This window comes from Verticillium alfalfae, genomic scaffold, assembly GCF_000150825.1.
Source record: "Verticillium alfalfae VaMs.102 supercont1.3 genomic scaffold, whole genome shotgun sequence".
NCBI lineage: Eukaryota > Fungi > Ascomycota > Sordariomycetes > Glomerellales > Plectosphaerellaceae > Verticillium > Verticillium alfalfae.
In genome coordinates this window covers 203,520-218,381 of record NW_003315036.1, presented here as the reverse complement: position 1 = coordinate 218,381, position 14,862 = coordinate 203,520, and the positions used below count along the sequence as shown (strand labels likewise).

Below are 14,862 nucleotides of genomic sequence, written 5' to 3'. Positions count from 1 at the left end.
GTCTGCGTCTGGTGTGGTGGGGAGAAAGGGAAAAGGAGGAGGAGAAGGTGGAGGCTGGTGACAAGGTTCCTGTGTGATGCCAGAGAGGTGGGCAAAGTCGAGCGTCTTATATCGTCCTTGACGATGTGAGGTGTCTCTATGCCCCACGACTGCCAGGACTCTGCCAGAGGTAGATCACTTTGACCCAGAAAAAGAGGAGCAGCAATCATCCACGTAGGATCCCGAATCCCAGCATCCCCAAGGCGCCGAGCAGACAGACAACCTCCGGCCCCTTCTAACCCGTGGCGAACATGCGCTGGACCGTCTGTAGCTGCCATGACCTCCCGCATGACCGGGGTGGGCAGGGGGCCATGCCGGACCAGGGGGAGGAGATGGACACACTATACTAAATGAAACCTCAATCGGCGAAAATAACGGGATTGAGCCGCGAGTTTGTGTTAGTCTGAAAGCTGGGGACCTTCTCAGCCCGCTGTCGGCTCCGCTCGCTCTCCTGTCCCTATTCAGACCATTCCACGCCTTCTTGGCCCGGCGGTAGGGTTGGGAGTTGAGATGGTCAAGGGGTTTTTGCAGGCACACCAAACACCAGGAGATTAGAGGAGGCGAGATCTCGGCACCGCAAATCTCGCAGGGCCGAATGGCAACCAGGTGTGGCAACTACATTATGCTTAACACTCCGAGCTCGAGGACGAGCAGGGGGGGACCTTGTCGTGCCAGGGAATGTTTGTTTCGCCAGGTGCCTGAATCAGCGCAGTCGACACCTGACTCCTGTGTATACGATATATGATTGAGTTAAGTCTAGCTCCCCCGCGCCTCCTTCGAGTTGGGAGAAGTTGTGGTGACAGTTGAAAAGAACAGCGTCAACTTGGGCCGAGAAGAGCTCCACGTCAGCCCTTCTCCCCCACAAGGCTTGGCAGAAGCTTTCGTTTCTCCCCTCAATTCACGAGTCCAAAGCATGCGCATTGGTGATAGTCTGCATTCTTCCCCACACATCAATTACCGAGTACCCCGCGGCTTCTACTAGGCACGCTGCCCCCCCCGTCTCCCCCTCGACCATTCTCTGTCTGGCCCTCTCCTCGCACAAGTACTCCATCAACCTCGGGCGGCACAGATTGCGGGGAAAGTCCGGGGCACACCGTCCCAATCAGTAACATGGAGCAGAAAGAAGCAAAGTAGCCAAGAAGAAGAAGGGGGCCATCATCTACGTCGCACGCCAAGCCGCCCCTGGCCCGGTAGTTACAAACGTCGTCCAGTCACAGCCAGCCATGCTGATGCTGGCGGCGCAGGTCCACGTTTTGGCCAGAGACTCTGGTCGGAGCGCTGACCCCCGTCGTAAATGGCCGGCCGCCGTCGATTCGTGCACATTCATTGCGCCTTATTAGCGCACCAATTCAGACCGTTTTGGTCCGTCTGCGCTCATGTTGTGTGACGTTGTGCTCCGGGGGGGTTGGATTGGGGCACGCAGCTCGTTGCCTCGTCGAGTACTCATACCCGTTGTGGTCATCGACCCCCTGCCGTTGCGCCTTGGGGGCCAATGTCCGCCACGATCGGCATACAACCCCCCGGACCTTGCCATGCTTTCGTCTGATCATTTGGTTCGTTCGCCGTGGCTTGCTTCTTGGCCTCAACATGTCTGATGAATTGCCTGCGTTCGTTCGCGCGCGTTCTTTCTGATTATCCAGTCCACCCAAGTCTTCCGCGGTGAAGTATTCGGTGCGAAAAGGGAACACAGGCGTCAGCCACACTCTCACCCACGCTGCGAGTGCCCGAAATTCCCACCACTAATAAACGGCTCGATCATCTTGCCCATCACGTTGACGATCTCGTCACCTCCCTTCGACACCCCCTCCTTCGCTCGCAGAATCGGCCCAAATACGTCCGAATCGTGTCGGAGTGGCTGGCCCGCTCATCCTTACGACGCCATCGTGTCCGTGGTACCATCGGCCAACCCCTCAACGCCACACCCAGACTACGCACAGCATGCGCAGTACGGGTTCCTCAACACACGCGAACCCCGCAAACTTCGACCCCCTTGCCCTCGATGCGTACCTCGCGATCAAAGTACAGTGACGCTAGCTCGCGGACAAAGTGGGCGTCGTGACCGTTCCAGACATCGAGGCCCATGCTCTCCACGGCGTGACTGCCGAGCTGGACTGGGCCGAGCTCTTCCCTGCTAGTCACGCCCCGCTGGAGCGGACTGCTTTCCTCGCTTTCGTCAACCGCGGCATCTGTGTCTTCGTCGTCCTCGTCATCCTCGTAGCGCTCCTGCTCCGAGTTGTCCACGGCGTCTGCCATGACTGACAGCATCTGTGTCGTGAGGCGGTGAAAGTAGGCTATGATGGCTAGTTCCGTTCTGGCTTCGTCGTCATCAGTCGACAGCGTAGCTCGACGTCCGGCCAAGGAATTGACCGAGTCACCCATACCGCCGCTCAGCCTTCGGCCTGATGATGGCGCCGACATGCTCGGCGTCGAAGGGCCCAGATCTGCCAGTAGAGACGCATCCAGTGCTGCCTCCTCTTGTTCATCGCTGCGACCCTGCTCACCTGCGCTTGCCCACCAGAGAAAGGCCGCTATAGGCAAGCGGCAGTCCAACTAACTGGCTCGACAATCTTATCGAGCGCCTCGTCCGAATCGACGCCTGTGCTGGGAAAGGCACCCGTCGTGAGATGGATGCCTGGCGTGTGTTCTGCTGGTGGGCTCTCAGCGGCGGGACGGGGCCCTGGCGTCGTCGTCTTCAGGCGAGAAAGCCCACCCTTGAGGGCGCGGAACCGACGGAGATCACGTTGGGTCGCCCGAACCGGAACACCCTGGGGACATTCTACGGTCGGCCAGACCTTTTCCTTTGCATTGGGCGCATACGGGGGTGGCATGGTAATCAGCATGTCCCACAGTGTATCCTTCATGGCCAGGATGCTATCGGTCGTGCAAGCGACCCAGCCAGTGCCCGCTTCGTCAGCCACATTGTTGTCCGTTTTCGTCCTCGGGCGCTTGGAGGCTTCGAAATCTTCTTGTAAGAAATTAATGTCGTGCACGCCGATGGAGAAGAGCGGTCGCAAACGCTGTGACGGGGAGTCTGAACCTAAGATCTCCGTGACGGAGAGGGGTATGTTGGAGAGGACTGAGATGTTATATACTGCACGCGGTCAGCATTCTCTCGGCCACTTCTCTTCTGCCTGCGCCAGGAAAACCAACCAAAATTACACATCTCATGCACCGGCGCGTGGCATGAGAGCAAGATGCGTTTCCGCAGGAGGGCGGCCCGGTGGATGGGGAAGATGAGTGGCCCAAATGTGTCGAGCAGCGGCATCAAGCTCCATGCAGGGTGATGTGAGGATAGACGGTTGCCAGGTTGGCTGAGAACTGTTCCGTCCGACGCCGAGCGATTCCTGTTGTGACCCTGCTTCAACTTGGGTGTATGTGCGCCCACGAGAGGCGATTCAAGGAGAGCATCACTCCGGCGCAGATCCGGGGCTGGTTCCTCTTGGCTCTTGGCCTTTGACCAGTATGCCTCGAGGAGGCCAGTCCGCTTGCGGTCCTCTGCCAGCTTGCTATAGGGGGACAAGTCAGCCATCTGGGTTCTTTGACAAAACGATCAGTGATCGGGCCTCACACTGCCAGCTCCTTGAGCCCGTCGGCATGACGCCAGGCGCGGGCCTAGCCTTCCGTAGCTCAGGGGCACGGAGGACACCGACGGGCAATCATGCGCGCATTGCGGGCATCCTCCTTCGTCGCAGGGCATATTGACGAAGGCGCTCAGCCGGCATGAGCACCTTCGTGGACGAAATAGATGAGATCATCGGAAACCGTGTGCAGGCCGGATGGCAAGCTTTTGTACTCGACGAGACCCTCGAGCTCGATGCCGGGGGCAGCCTGCTTCCAGGCGATTGTGTAACCGGCCTTGACGTCAAAGTCGATGAGAAAGAGTGCCGAGATGGGTGGCAGATCTGGGAGGGGGACGACCGTGTTGCTGATGTCGGACGCGAGGTTGACGGCGGGAAGGCGTACGGAGAGGCGAGGCTGGCCTCGACGTGAGGGGTCCATGGTGGGTTTTGCCTGGTCTATCAATCGAAGGTCATGATCGGGGGCGCTGCGACATGCGACTTGGGAGCGAGCTGCACGATAGATGCAAGCTGCCGGATGAGCTGGACGGGGACGGGCCTTGGTTGGTGTCGGGGACGGTGCGGGCCAGATTGATGCCGGAGCTGGGGACGAGTTGGGTCGGACTGCAGCGAGAATGGAAATCGCCGTGGCACCTTTCTCTCGATGTCGTGCGATCACAGTTGCGAGGGCTGTCAGTCACAGCCCAATTGACGGAGGCAAGCAGCACCCGAGACGAGCCGCTGTCGTCGGGGGATCACGCAGGGGGCAGTGACTAAGCAGCGAGAGATAGCGATAACGCTGGAAGATGAACGCTCAACGCTGAACGCTGAACGCTGAACGATGGACGATGAACGATGTGGGGGGATTGGCATGGAGCTTGGAGGCTTGAAGAAGAACAGAGCACAGCAGTGACGATGTCTCAGAGAGGTGTGTCAGGCTCAGGTCAGATTTCCATGGGACCCTCGCTCCTCGCATAGAATCGCGTCGCTCAGGGCGAGGCTGAAATTCTACTTGCGCGGTAAGGTGCGTTCGTGGCAGGTGTCTCCCGAAACAGTGGAAGATTGATGGGAGGCACCTACCGTACCTGACAGAACACCGCAGGCAGGCACGTTTGTTGGAGGCAGATGGGGAAATTTCATTGGGGAAGCCTCGGCAATCCTGTGATGTGGCTCACGCAACCAATGAGCAACCTGCCAACATCGGGCACGAGCCACACATCCCACCAGAAAGAGCACCCCGTCACTGTTGCTGGTGTTGCTTGCCTGGTGCGGGTGGCAGCTTCCACTCTTCCTCCACCCCACCTGCCCAGCCCGTTGGACTTGTGACCCGCCATTTTGTCTCCTTTGGCGTCCCAGTTGCTTGCGGTGAGGCGCTGCAACCCCTTCACCTTTCTCCTCGCCCAACCTGAACGAACTGGATCCTTCGTTAGCAAGACTCCTCTTCTTTGTCACGACTTGTTTGATGATGCGACCCCCATCGCCATATTAGCCCCGACATCTCTTTCCCGACGTACCGTTCTCGCCCCGTTTTCTCGAGAGCGCGTACCGAACCACAGCACCCCGCCATCGCCGCCTCACGGCCTCGTCCTTCACCCTCAGCCTTGGAACCTCGTTGCCGCGAGCGCCAGACCCTTGACCGAACCCTACCCCGTCGCGGGCCCCCCCGAAGTCGCCATGTCCGGCATCCTCGGTTATCTCTACAAGTTCTTCGTCGGCTACTTCGCCCTGACAGTTGCTCTCTACATGCTATCTATCGTCGTTCCCAAGGCCGCCTTCGGTGCGCGTGTCCTTGCCGCCTATGTCTGTCTCATTGCCGCCGCCCTGTACGGCGCCCTCGCCGCCATACTCTTGCGCCTCATCGGCAATCCCGGCAGCTCCCAGTGGGCTACGGCCCGCTTCTTCAAATGGATCATGCTCGTGGCCACCGGTGTCATCTTCGAGATCGAGGACCCGAAGAATATTCTGGAGACGACACGGCCCGCCGTCTTCATCGGCAACCACCAGACCGAGCTCGACGTGCTGATGCTCGGCGCCCTCTTCCCCAAGAACTGCAGCGTCACCGCCAAGTCTTCCCTCAAGAAGACGCCGTTCCTCGGCTGGTTCATGAGCCTGAGCGGCTCCGTCTTCATCGACCGCAAGAACTCGAAGGATGCCCGCGAGGCCATGGCCGGCGCCGCCAAAGATATGCAGGCGCGCAAGCAGAGCGTGTACATGTTTCCCGAGGGCACGCGCAGCTACGCCAAGGACCCGACGTTGCTGCCCTTCAAGAAGGGCGCATTCCATCTCGCCGTCCAGGCCGGCGTCCCCATTGTGCCCTGCGTCGTTGCCAACTATAGCCACATTCTCTGGGTCAAGGGTCTCGTCTTCAACGGCGGGAAAATACCCGTTAAAGGTATGTCTGGTGCCGTCACCAGTCATGTTGAAAGTCGATGCTAACCCATTCGCTAGTCCTCGACCCCATTCCCACCACAGGCCTCACGTCGGCCGATGTCGACGAGCTGACGAGGTCAACACAGGAGCTCTTCATGAGGGAGCTCGTCAGCCTGACCGAGAGGGCCCAGGGTCGCAAGATTGCCATGCCCGCCGTGATTGACACGACGAAGACGCTCAAGGCAACCGGCGTCAACACCACCTCCTAGCTCGCCCTTCTAGCGACACAAACGTGGGACAAACACCAGCACACCACCCGCCCGCCATTGGCGCCACACGGGACACAACAGACGACCACATCGTCACACTATATCATGAAGACATGTCGACCATGGGTAGGGCAGAGCTCGAAACGGACTGGCATGGACATCTTGATACCCCCCCCCCCCAAATAGAGGCAGCATCTCCTTTTCTCCCGGCCACGAACCCCTGCATGAACAGTGCGACGGTTTTCGAGAGGGCCTTTTCCAGCATAGGTTATAGATGCATTGGCTTTACACGGGACGTTTTCTTTCTGCGAAACATGGATGGATGTTGAGTCTATTTACATCTTCTGTCGATTGACAATTTCCGATTGACTTGCATGTGAAACACAGTGTCTACGTGATCAGTTGGCCGATCGAGGACTTGCAGGACGCCGTGGCTTACATCGTGTCACATGTTCACGGAAGCGCTCAGAAGATTTGCCTATCACTTGACGACGCTCGACCATCTTCGAAGCGCATGAGTGTCCAGCTCTCTCGGTTTCCTGCCGCGGTGCATCTCATGTGGTGTCAGACACACTGGCATGTGATGGACGCAACTCGTTTTTTTATAGCCTTCAGGCATACGTACCATGTCAGGCCAGGGTTGGCGTGCAACGAAGCGCTGCCGTGCTAAATGACCTGTCACCTACAGCCCAATTCGAATTAAGAGTGCTGATTTCGACCATGGAATATGGAGGACTTTGATATATCCCGAATCCACAGCCGTGTTTGCCTTAGAAATGGTGCTGGATCGAAATGGCTTGCGCGGGCAACACAAGTCAGATACTTTCTAATGGCAACTGCTAAGGAGAGCTCACATTCCACTCTGAGCGAACCTGCATCAATGAATTCAGAGAAAGCAGCCTCGTCTGTGCTATTTGCACTCTGTATGTCACGACTGTTTGTTGAGTTTCATTGGACGATAGTAGGTAGATTTGTTGGCAACGAAACAGAAATATACTGACAAACACGTGAGCACTCGAAACCAGCGTTGCTTCGTGTTGTTCATGTCTACACCGCGCATCCATGATATTGAAACTTGATCCTGGAAGTGTTTGTAGCGCAGTGTCGTCGACAACATCAGTTTTCCGACGCCGTGCAGCACGCAGCGTGTTGAAGTCCCTACAATGAATGCGCCAGGCCTCATAGGAGCATGCTGTCGTCTTTGATTCATCAGGCGTGCGCCCTCGCTTCAGTCTCTGGTGATGATCTATGACCAGCCACACTACGAAACTTCGTACAGCTTCTCACATGTGTCCGGTCTCGCGGGACTGACAAGATGTGGCGCTGCATTACCAAACCAAGTCCAACTGCGGCAACCTTGTCTACGCCGTGGCTCGTAGCAAGGATCCAATGCTAGCTTCGGAGGTTTCATCACTCATTGCAGCCTGTACAACAGAGCAATGCCCTTTCATCATATTGGCCTGGTGGTACAAAAGGGCGCACCGCGGAAGCCAGTCAGCCACCGACTGCCACGCCGGCCCGAACCCTCCCACCAAATGAATAATCTCGCAGCAGGCCAAGACGCTCGAGGCCTTGCCGACGAGGCAGAACAAGGCACGAAGAGAGCCTACCAGTTAATGACGCTTGCGCCTCCAGCGTGCCGGGAAGCAACCCCCGGCCCTGGCAGTGACGATCACTCGAACTAGTAAATCGCCGACGCAACCGCGCGGATGCAGGACTGGTCTGACAGTAATATCCGGGCACACGGGAGACGAACCTACGGCAAGGATGCTGACTTGTACAGAAACATGGTCGCCGTTGAAGGGCAAAGGGGGACGGGAGAGCACTCTGTCACGGCGAACCCAATGTTGAAGCCTCGACTGGGGGGGAACAGAACCCAGGGTACTCCCGCCCAGCATCCCGCCGCACTGCTGCAATTTACAAAATGGCAAGGAGCAGAGTCAGTGCCGGGCACCGCGCACGCTGTCTGAACTTGATCGTCGGCATTGCAAGGCGAGGAGAGCTGGCACTCCCGGGACCTTCACCACCTTCTCTGGTAAAGAAACGTAAAAATCGCGAAGGAGGCTTGTTGCACAGTATTCACCTCTCGCCATGCACCAGGGGGGCAGTCGCAGGGACCACCCCCCTCGTCCTGCCGTCCCCTCCTTGTCATAGACTGGCCTGGCACACACCCACGACCCAGAAGCTTCGAAGAAGGATCCTTTCATCTCCTGCAGGATTCGAGAATAGAGTACACTGATGTGTGGCTCCTGGCTCTATGTGCACGCCCCCTGAGTCACGTCGGCCGGGCACTTTACGCGTGGTGGAGGTTAAGCGGGAACCGAGGGGAGAGCGAGAGGGAAAAAACCACTTTACGCGCTGTCACACCTCCGGGACACTCCGGCGTCGCCCACGCGTTAGGGGCGCAAAAGGGGCCTGCTCTCGACCCCGTTGAGCACCGACGCCCGTCCGCCCCAGCCACCTGGATTTTTCTCTCCGACGAGCTCTTCCAACGGTGCTTGAAGCCCTAGCCCGGCCCCTCCCCGAGTCAATCTTCAGTCTGGGCGCGTCGCCTGCACACATTGCCCAGCAACCGCAGATCCTATAGCTGTCAAAGCAGAACTCATCCCGTCACGTCAGGTCGAAACACTTGTCATAACACGGCGAAGAAAATGAGGCCCGAGGACAGGGAACGGATCGACACGCGCCAGAGGGGATTCCATGGCTTCCAAGAGGGCTCTGAAGTGAGGCCGTGAGCAGAGACAGCTGCACACAAAACCGCGGCAGGCTGCCGGCGCGGCGCGGAGTGGTCAGGGCACACACACACTCGCACACACGCCAACACGGACAAGGGCGCTGCGGGCCGGAGTGGCACCGGTGTTTGAGGCGGAAGGGTCCTGGGCACCAAGAGGGTCTCTTGGTCCACGCCATGTTGAATGACTAGCCCTACCTGGATGGTATGGGCACACTCGGACATCGGACATCTACGAGGGCTCAAGGATTGATTTGAGGCGGGTGGGAGGAGAGAATGAGTGCATGTACGCCTCTGAGGTAAGTAGGCACTTGGACGTCTTGTTTGACAACCTGGCAGCGCACCTGTGCTTCTATTCTCTGCCATCTGAAGTGGTGTGGTCCTTGACTCGCGACGATGGCTACGTTAAGCAAGGATCCGTGCCCCGGGGAAGGGCCAGCGTCACATCAGGGGGAAATCAAGAAGGGAAGCAGATAGAGAAAGCAATCTGAGTAGTACCCCGAGCCAACAGGATCGGGCGTGTATGTGAAGAAAGTCAGACGTAAAGGGAAAATCACACGTGGGTGCTGCGATCCATTCCTTCGACGAAATCCGATTTGATCATGTCTCGTCAAACTGCGACGAGGACGAGCGCGAGTCAAACATCCAGAAGGAAAAGCCCCGACCGTCCAGTATAGCAGTGAGCAGAAAGACAGGACCCAGACGCGCTCTGATCTCCTCGGTGTTCTAGCTCCCTCGCCTTTCTGAAACTACCGCACTGGCGGGACGGGGCGTCCTCAGTTCAAGCTTAGATGTTGTGTTTCCCAGCGACGGGACCAAACCCTGGGTTGCTGGCTCGACTGCGTTGTTTGTTTGTTGTGTGCAAGCAGTTCGTCGGGACCATCTGCAGGGCAGAAAGCGGAGGCCGATGGATCGGTTCTTTCATCAATCTGTCGTGCATCAATGGTTTCCGTCCTTGCTTCGCGCGGGGCCCTGACGAACGGCTCACCTTTGTCAAATTTACTTACTTGCGCCGTGCCCTAACCTTCTTCGTCTTGCACATGGCCTTTTCTCCATTTGGCCGCGCCGCCCTGCCTAAGGTACCTACCCCGGAGGACAGGGAGGGCGTGTGTCTCTCTCTCGATCCGAAGCTTGTCCCACGGGACATGTCAAGTCATGTCAGGCGCTGTCAAGCAGGCTTTGGAGCCTATCTAGTTCGGCAATTCAGTTATACAACGCCTCTCATCATTTCCCGAATCGAAATCGATCGTCATCGAAACGGTGCCTCGGGGGAAGATGACCAAGAATTTTCCCAGGCCTTTCTGCCCGTGCCGTGCCCGCGGCTCCCACCATGTGAGGCAGGCCCTGTCCCAATGACGATGATCGGAACCATGACTTGCAGGCCCTTTCCCAGCCGAAACAGAGGGCCGACAGGTGAGAGAACGGTCTCGACTCTGGAAATACTGGGTACAGCGGAGTGAGAACCCAACAACTGTCTCCACGGCTAGGTTGAGGTAGTTAGTGGACGACGTCAGTGACCAGCTCTGCCTCGAGTCCCACCCTCTTCACATCCAGCCAGCGCCTCGCACAAGGCCGAGCTCCATCTGAGCCCTACATGCAGGTACCGGACTGCCCCGAGTCGAGCAAATCAAGACTGCAGGCTGGCCCCGCGGACGACCCAACCGGGCCCTCACCTGGATGGTGTAGGTGTAGTAGCAGGACTGGGTGGTGGTGTGGTGCGCTGCGGTGCGGTACGGCGATTTGTCTCACCTTGATCGCTTCAGGGTCGCTGCCACCATCTGCCGTCCGGTGCCCTTGACTCATCCGAATGATTCCACAAGATGGGTGAGCGGCGCGGAGAGGAAGGGGAAAAAAGCTGTGCGCGCTTTCATCCATCATCGGCACAAATCGGCGAATGTGTACTGTAGCCCGGGTTGATAGTCGGAGCAGGGTCCGACGAGGTCACCCCATTCATTCATTGCTCGTGCGAATGCCACGCTGCCATCAGGGGAGCTTGGGACGCAAGCTGTCCCCTCTACCTAGCTGTCTGGCCCCTTAACTCCCCATCCCCCTGGCCGCCGGCCTATGAGACACTGGTGATGTTCCATCAGCCAATGGAAGACGCCGTCTTCCTTCTCTCAATCACTTTCTTTTGATGGCCTGTCGTTATTATCTGTATGTCGCAGCTTCGCCCCCAGGAGGCCATTTCCCCCTGCCTGTCTACCCTGGACCTGGGGAAGAGGCCCAGCTCCCTCCCTTCATCCCGTCGCGTTGTGCCGTTGCTGCTACCCGCTGCTTCAGCTGTCATGCAACAGGTGAACAGAGAGGACTTACGGCATACATCAAATGTCTGGAACATAGCCGACCTCGCTCCTTTGCCGAGAAGAGGTTGTCGCCGAACCGACGACAACAAGGAAAACAAGCATGACCCCTCGAGCTACATGTCAGTATTGACCTCAAGATGCCAGCAGGCGACAGGCTTCCCCTCCCGCTTAGGTACTCAACGAAGCCGAGAGGAGGGGCGTATATGAAAACAAGGACACAAAATTACCTCCTCCCCACAATCTGTCAAGACCACGACGAGTCCCACCTTGAAGCCGTGGATGGGCCCCTCTTCGCTGCCAACTTTGCCCAGACTTGGGAGAACAACAGAGGAGCAGATGCGCACCGGGAAAAGGGTGTGGTGGGTGCCAGAAGCCGACGGCACCGGCAGATGCTGAGGGGGCCTGCATGACCATGGCGTACAGCCTGTGGCTCGTTGGCACATGTGCGTTGCTTCTGGCAGTTCCGGATCCTCCTCTCTCTCTCACAGCCCCTCTACGCCCCCCTCCTCCTCCATTGGCCCCTACATCCCTCCCATGAGCAGGGATTCTGATGATGAGCCTCTGTGCAGCCGGGTCAATTGGGTGCAACTGGGAAAAGACCTTTCATTTTGCTTCCTTGAGGATGACGGAAGAAAAAAAAAAAAACTCTGATCATGGCCAGGGTTCCGGCCGATCCTGCCCCCATACCTCGTCAGGTACCGTACCTTACCTTGCATTAAGGTAGAGAGGTAGGCGGCTGCATCTACTATGTACTACGCAGACCAGGCTCGACATCCGGGCTCCCGCTTCTGGCTGGAGCTCGTGCAGAGGTGATCGCATGCGCCATGTTTTTGCTGACTATGCATGCAGTACAAGAAAATAAAGCTCTGCTCTCTTTCTCTCGCCCTCCCTCCCCGCTCCCTTGTCCCATTGTCCCATGGTGATAACACAGCATTGTAAATAAACAACAAAACAACAATGCGCACGGAAGACCTGGGGGCGAGCAAGCGAGCGAGCGGGTGGGCGGGTTGAGGGAGGCTTTCGCTGCGGTAAGAGATGGGGCTAACCCGGCTATGAACTGGGAACTGGGATGAGGCTGGCTCTCGGTGCGGAGGGGCGCTCCCCCTCTCACGACCTAAGAACCCACTGCTTGTAACGGTGTCAGTCCGCTTCTGGCCGCAAGTAAACAAACCCGTGTTATGAAAGAGGGAAAAAGAGGTGACAGGTGAGGCTTCATCGGACGGAGCTGACCATGGCGCAAATTGTCTAATGGCGTCGCCGACCTTTGCACTAAATCGTTTCGGAGATGAAGAAAGAGGGGAAGCTCACGAGCGAGGGCAGAATTTGGGCAAGCCAGAAGAGCGAAAGAAAAAAAACAAACGCCTCGGGTATCGTCATCGTGGTGGTGGTGGTGATGGTGGTGGTGGCAGTTCAGAGTCTGGATCTGGCTTACACAAGACAAGGGCTGGTTCTTGCAGGTAATACACATGCATGCGAAAAGGCAGATAGGCAGGCCAGAGTCATGCCACGTCGTAGCCGGCAGACTATTGTCTGGAATCAGGCGACAATGAGGTGCTCACTTTGACTCGAAGACCGGTCGATGCGAACCTTACTTCTCTGTCTTGCACAGTGAGGTCAAGGTAGCGAGCAAACAGCAGGCTTGCGTGCTCAGCTGGGTGGCTCGCTCTCCTCGAGGAGCAACCCATGTCGTCGGTAGCGAGGCTCTCCTTGGCCATCTGTCGGTACCACACACACACACACACATACGCCCCAACGGCGCAGAGTTGCATCCAAGCCCATTGGGGGGATACTCGAGATTGCGATGATGTACGGCAGCTTCTAGCTCCAGCATTGGTGCTCGCCGAGCTGCAACGGCTCCTCGTTGGCTGTTGGACCATTGGACTGTTGTGTCTCGTTTCGCGTCGCCGTCGCGTCGACCACGCGATCATTTCCCAACCCTTTCCATGATTCGCAATCTGCCATGGTGTCTTCCCATGCGCTTCTGGCCCTCTTGTCCGCTGCGATTGTGCTGTTTTTACCTTTGCCATGAGGACACTCTCTCGTCACCCTGCAGCACACCATCCAGAACCAGGCCTGGGTTGCGCCAGCACGGACAGGGATGTCGGTCGGTGTTTCGCAGCTTCGCTCCAGATGCCCCCACCGCGGTATCGCCATGATCCTTGCACCTCCACCAGGGCGGTCCACCACCCCGTCGTGAGAAGACCGTGGGCCAGGCGGTCGTGGTGGAAGAGGTGTGTGCGTAACTCTCGATCCTCCTGCATCTGGGCTGCTGCGCTCTGGGTGGAAACACGATGCACACCCCCTCCCCCCACCACACCCAGAGCCGGGTCAAGGTACTCACGGGAAAGGGAGGGAGCAAAAAGAAGAAGAAGAGAGGAGGAGGAGGAGGAGGAGAAAAAGGTGGACAAGGACAAGCAACATCCAAGCTGCCACGCTCCCAGCCGAGAAAAAAGGCGTGGCCCACGACATTGGGATACCTACTTTAATCAATGACCCCCAGCTTCCCTCTTACACTGCCGGCTTCGCTCGTCATTTCTCATTCTTGCTTCCTCTCCGCAGTCCCCGAGATCACCTCTTCCCCAGGCCTCATAGTGCGGACCTCCGGCGGTTGAAACATCCTACTGTCCTTCGCTTCAACTCTACTTCGCTCACACTCACTCACTGGCTCACTCGCTCACGCCTAGCCACTCACACCACGCACCTGGAGGCCTGGCATCCCGTCTTTTCCTCCACCAATACGTTAAACCCACTACATTCGAGTCCCGGCCCAGTCGTCGACCATCCCAAGAGGAACAACTCACCACTTTCTTCCCATGTATACAGCTCTTGAGCCGTCCGCCAACAACACCAATACAAACCTTCACTTCGGAACCGCGAGGGCCTTCAGTCTCCGCCTCTACTTCTCTACACCACCAACACCAAGGCGCCGCATCCCCCGGACTGGGACATATCTGTAGCCTGTCTTGACTGACAAGTCGCATCACTATTTGTACCTCCACACCATATTCATCTGCATTGCTTTGACAGCACACCCGTCACGATGAGCTTCCTTCGGGCTCTACCGCTGGTGATCGGTACCGTCGCCCTCCTTGCCACGGCTGCCAACTTGATCGTCCACATTGTGCTCGCCACGCACATCTCTCGCACATCCCCTGTCCAGGCCGCCGCTGGCGTGTCGGCGGCCTTGGAAGGTCTCGTGCTCATCATCCTGGCATGGTCGTACTCGAGGTACGTGTTCACCGCCCGGGCGGTTTCGTCACGGAGCCCGGTCGTCGTGTTCGGCATCAGTCTGGCGGCCTGTGTCGTCGCCACAGCCGCATCGATAGCTGCCGTCGTTTGCTTGAGCAAGACGGCGTCCGACCTCCCCCACTCTGTCATGGGTGCCGATCAGAACAGCTTCCTCGTGGGATCCTCCACTGTCCTCGGTCTTTCCTTTGCTTGCCAGATCATCTTTATCATCCTCCACTTCGTCTGGGCGCCCGTGCCGCACCACAGGGGCGGCCTGCACCACGCTGACGAGCCTCGCCGCTTGCCGCAGATGCACGTCACAGTCCATCCGTTACAGCCAAACGTCGCCGACCCCCATCTCGAAT

General features: G+C 57.8%; 3 protein-coding genes across 3 annotated transcripts in view; 2 read left to right on the top strand and 1 right to left on the bottom strand.

The window, feature by feature from the left end:
• Nucleotides 1-1,909: 1,909 nt before the first annotated feature.
• Nucleotides 1,910-4,038, bottom strand: VDBG_02580 (conserved hypothetical protein; the record flags this gene model as incomplete). Its single annotated transcript, XM_003006395.1, has 5 exons — nucleotides 1,910-1,966; nucleotides 2,047-2,532; nucleotides 2,595-3,001; nucleotides 3,190-3,545; nucleotides 3,833-4,038. The coding sequence occupies 5 exons, from the start codon at nucleotides 4,036-4,038 to the stop codon at nucleotides 1,910-1,912; spliced, it is 1,512 nt and encodes a 503-aa protein (XP_003006441.1).
• A 1,232-nt stretch (nucleotides 4,039-5,270) lies between these two features.
• Nucleotides 5,271-6,235, top strand: VDBG_02579 (1-acyl-sn-glycerol-3-phosphate acyltransferase beta; the record flags this gene model as incomplete). Its single annotated transcript, XM_003006394.1, has 2 exons — nucleotides 5,271-5,988; nucleotides 6,045-6,235. 2 exons carry the CDS (start codon nucleotides 5,271-5,273, stop codon nucleotides 6,233-6,235), a joined length of 909 nt encoding a protein of 302 aa, XP_003006440.1.
• An 8,074-nt stretch (nucleotides 6,236-14,309) lies between these two features.
• Nucleotides 14,310-14,862, top strand: part of VDBG_02578 (conserved hypothetical protein) — a gene marked incomplete at both ends in the record, with an annotated part of 1,398 nt that continues 845 nt past the window's right edge. Inside the window, one exon of the mRNA XM_003006393.1 lies at nucleotides 14,310-14,827. Coding sequence (XP_003006439.1) covers nucleotides 14,310-14,827 — 518 coding nt within the window. The remainder of the gene's footprint in view (nucleotides 14,828-14,862) is intronic.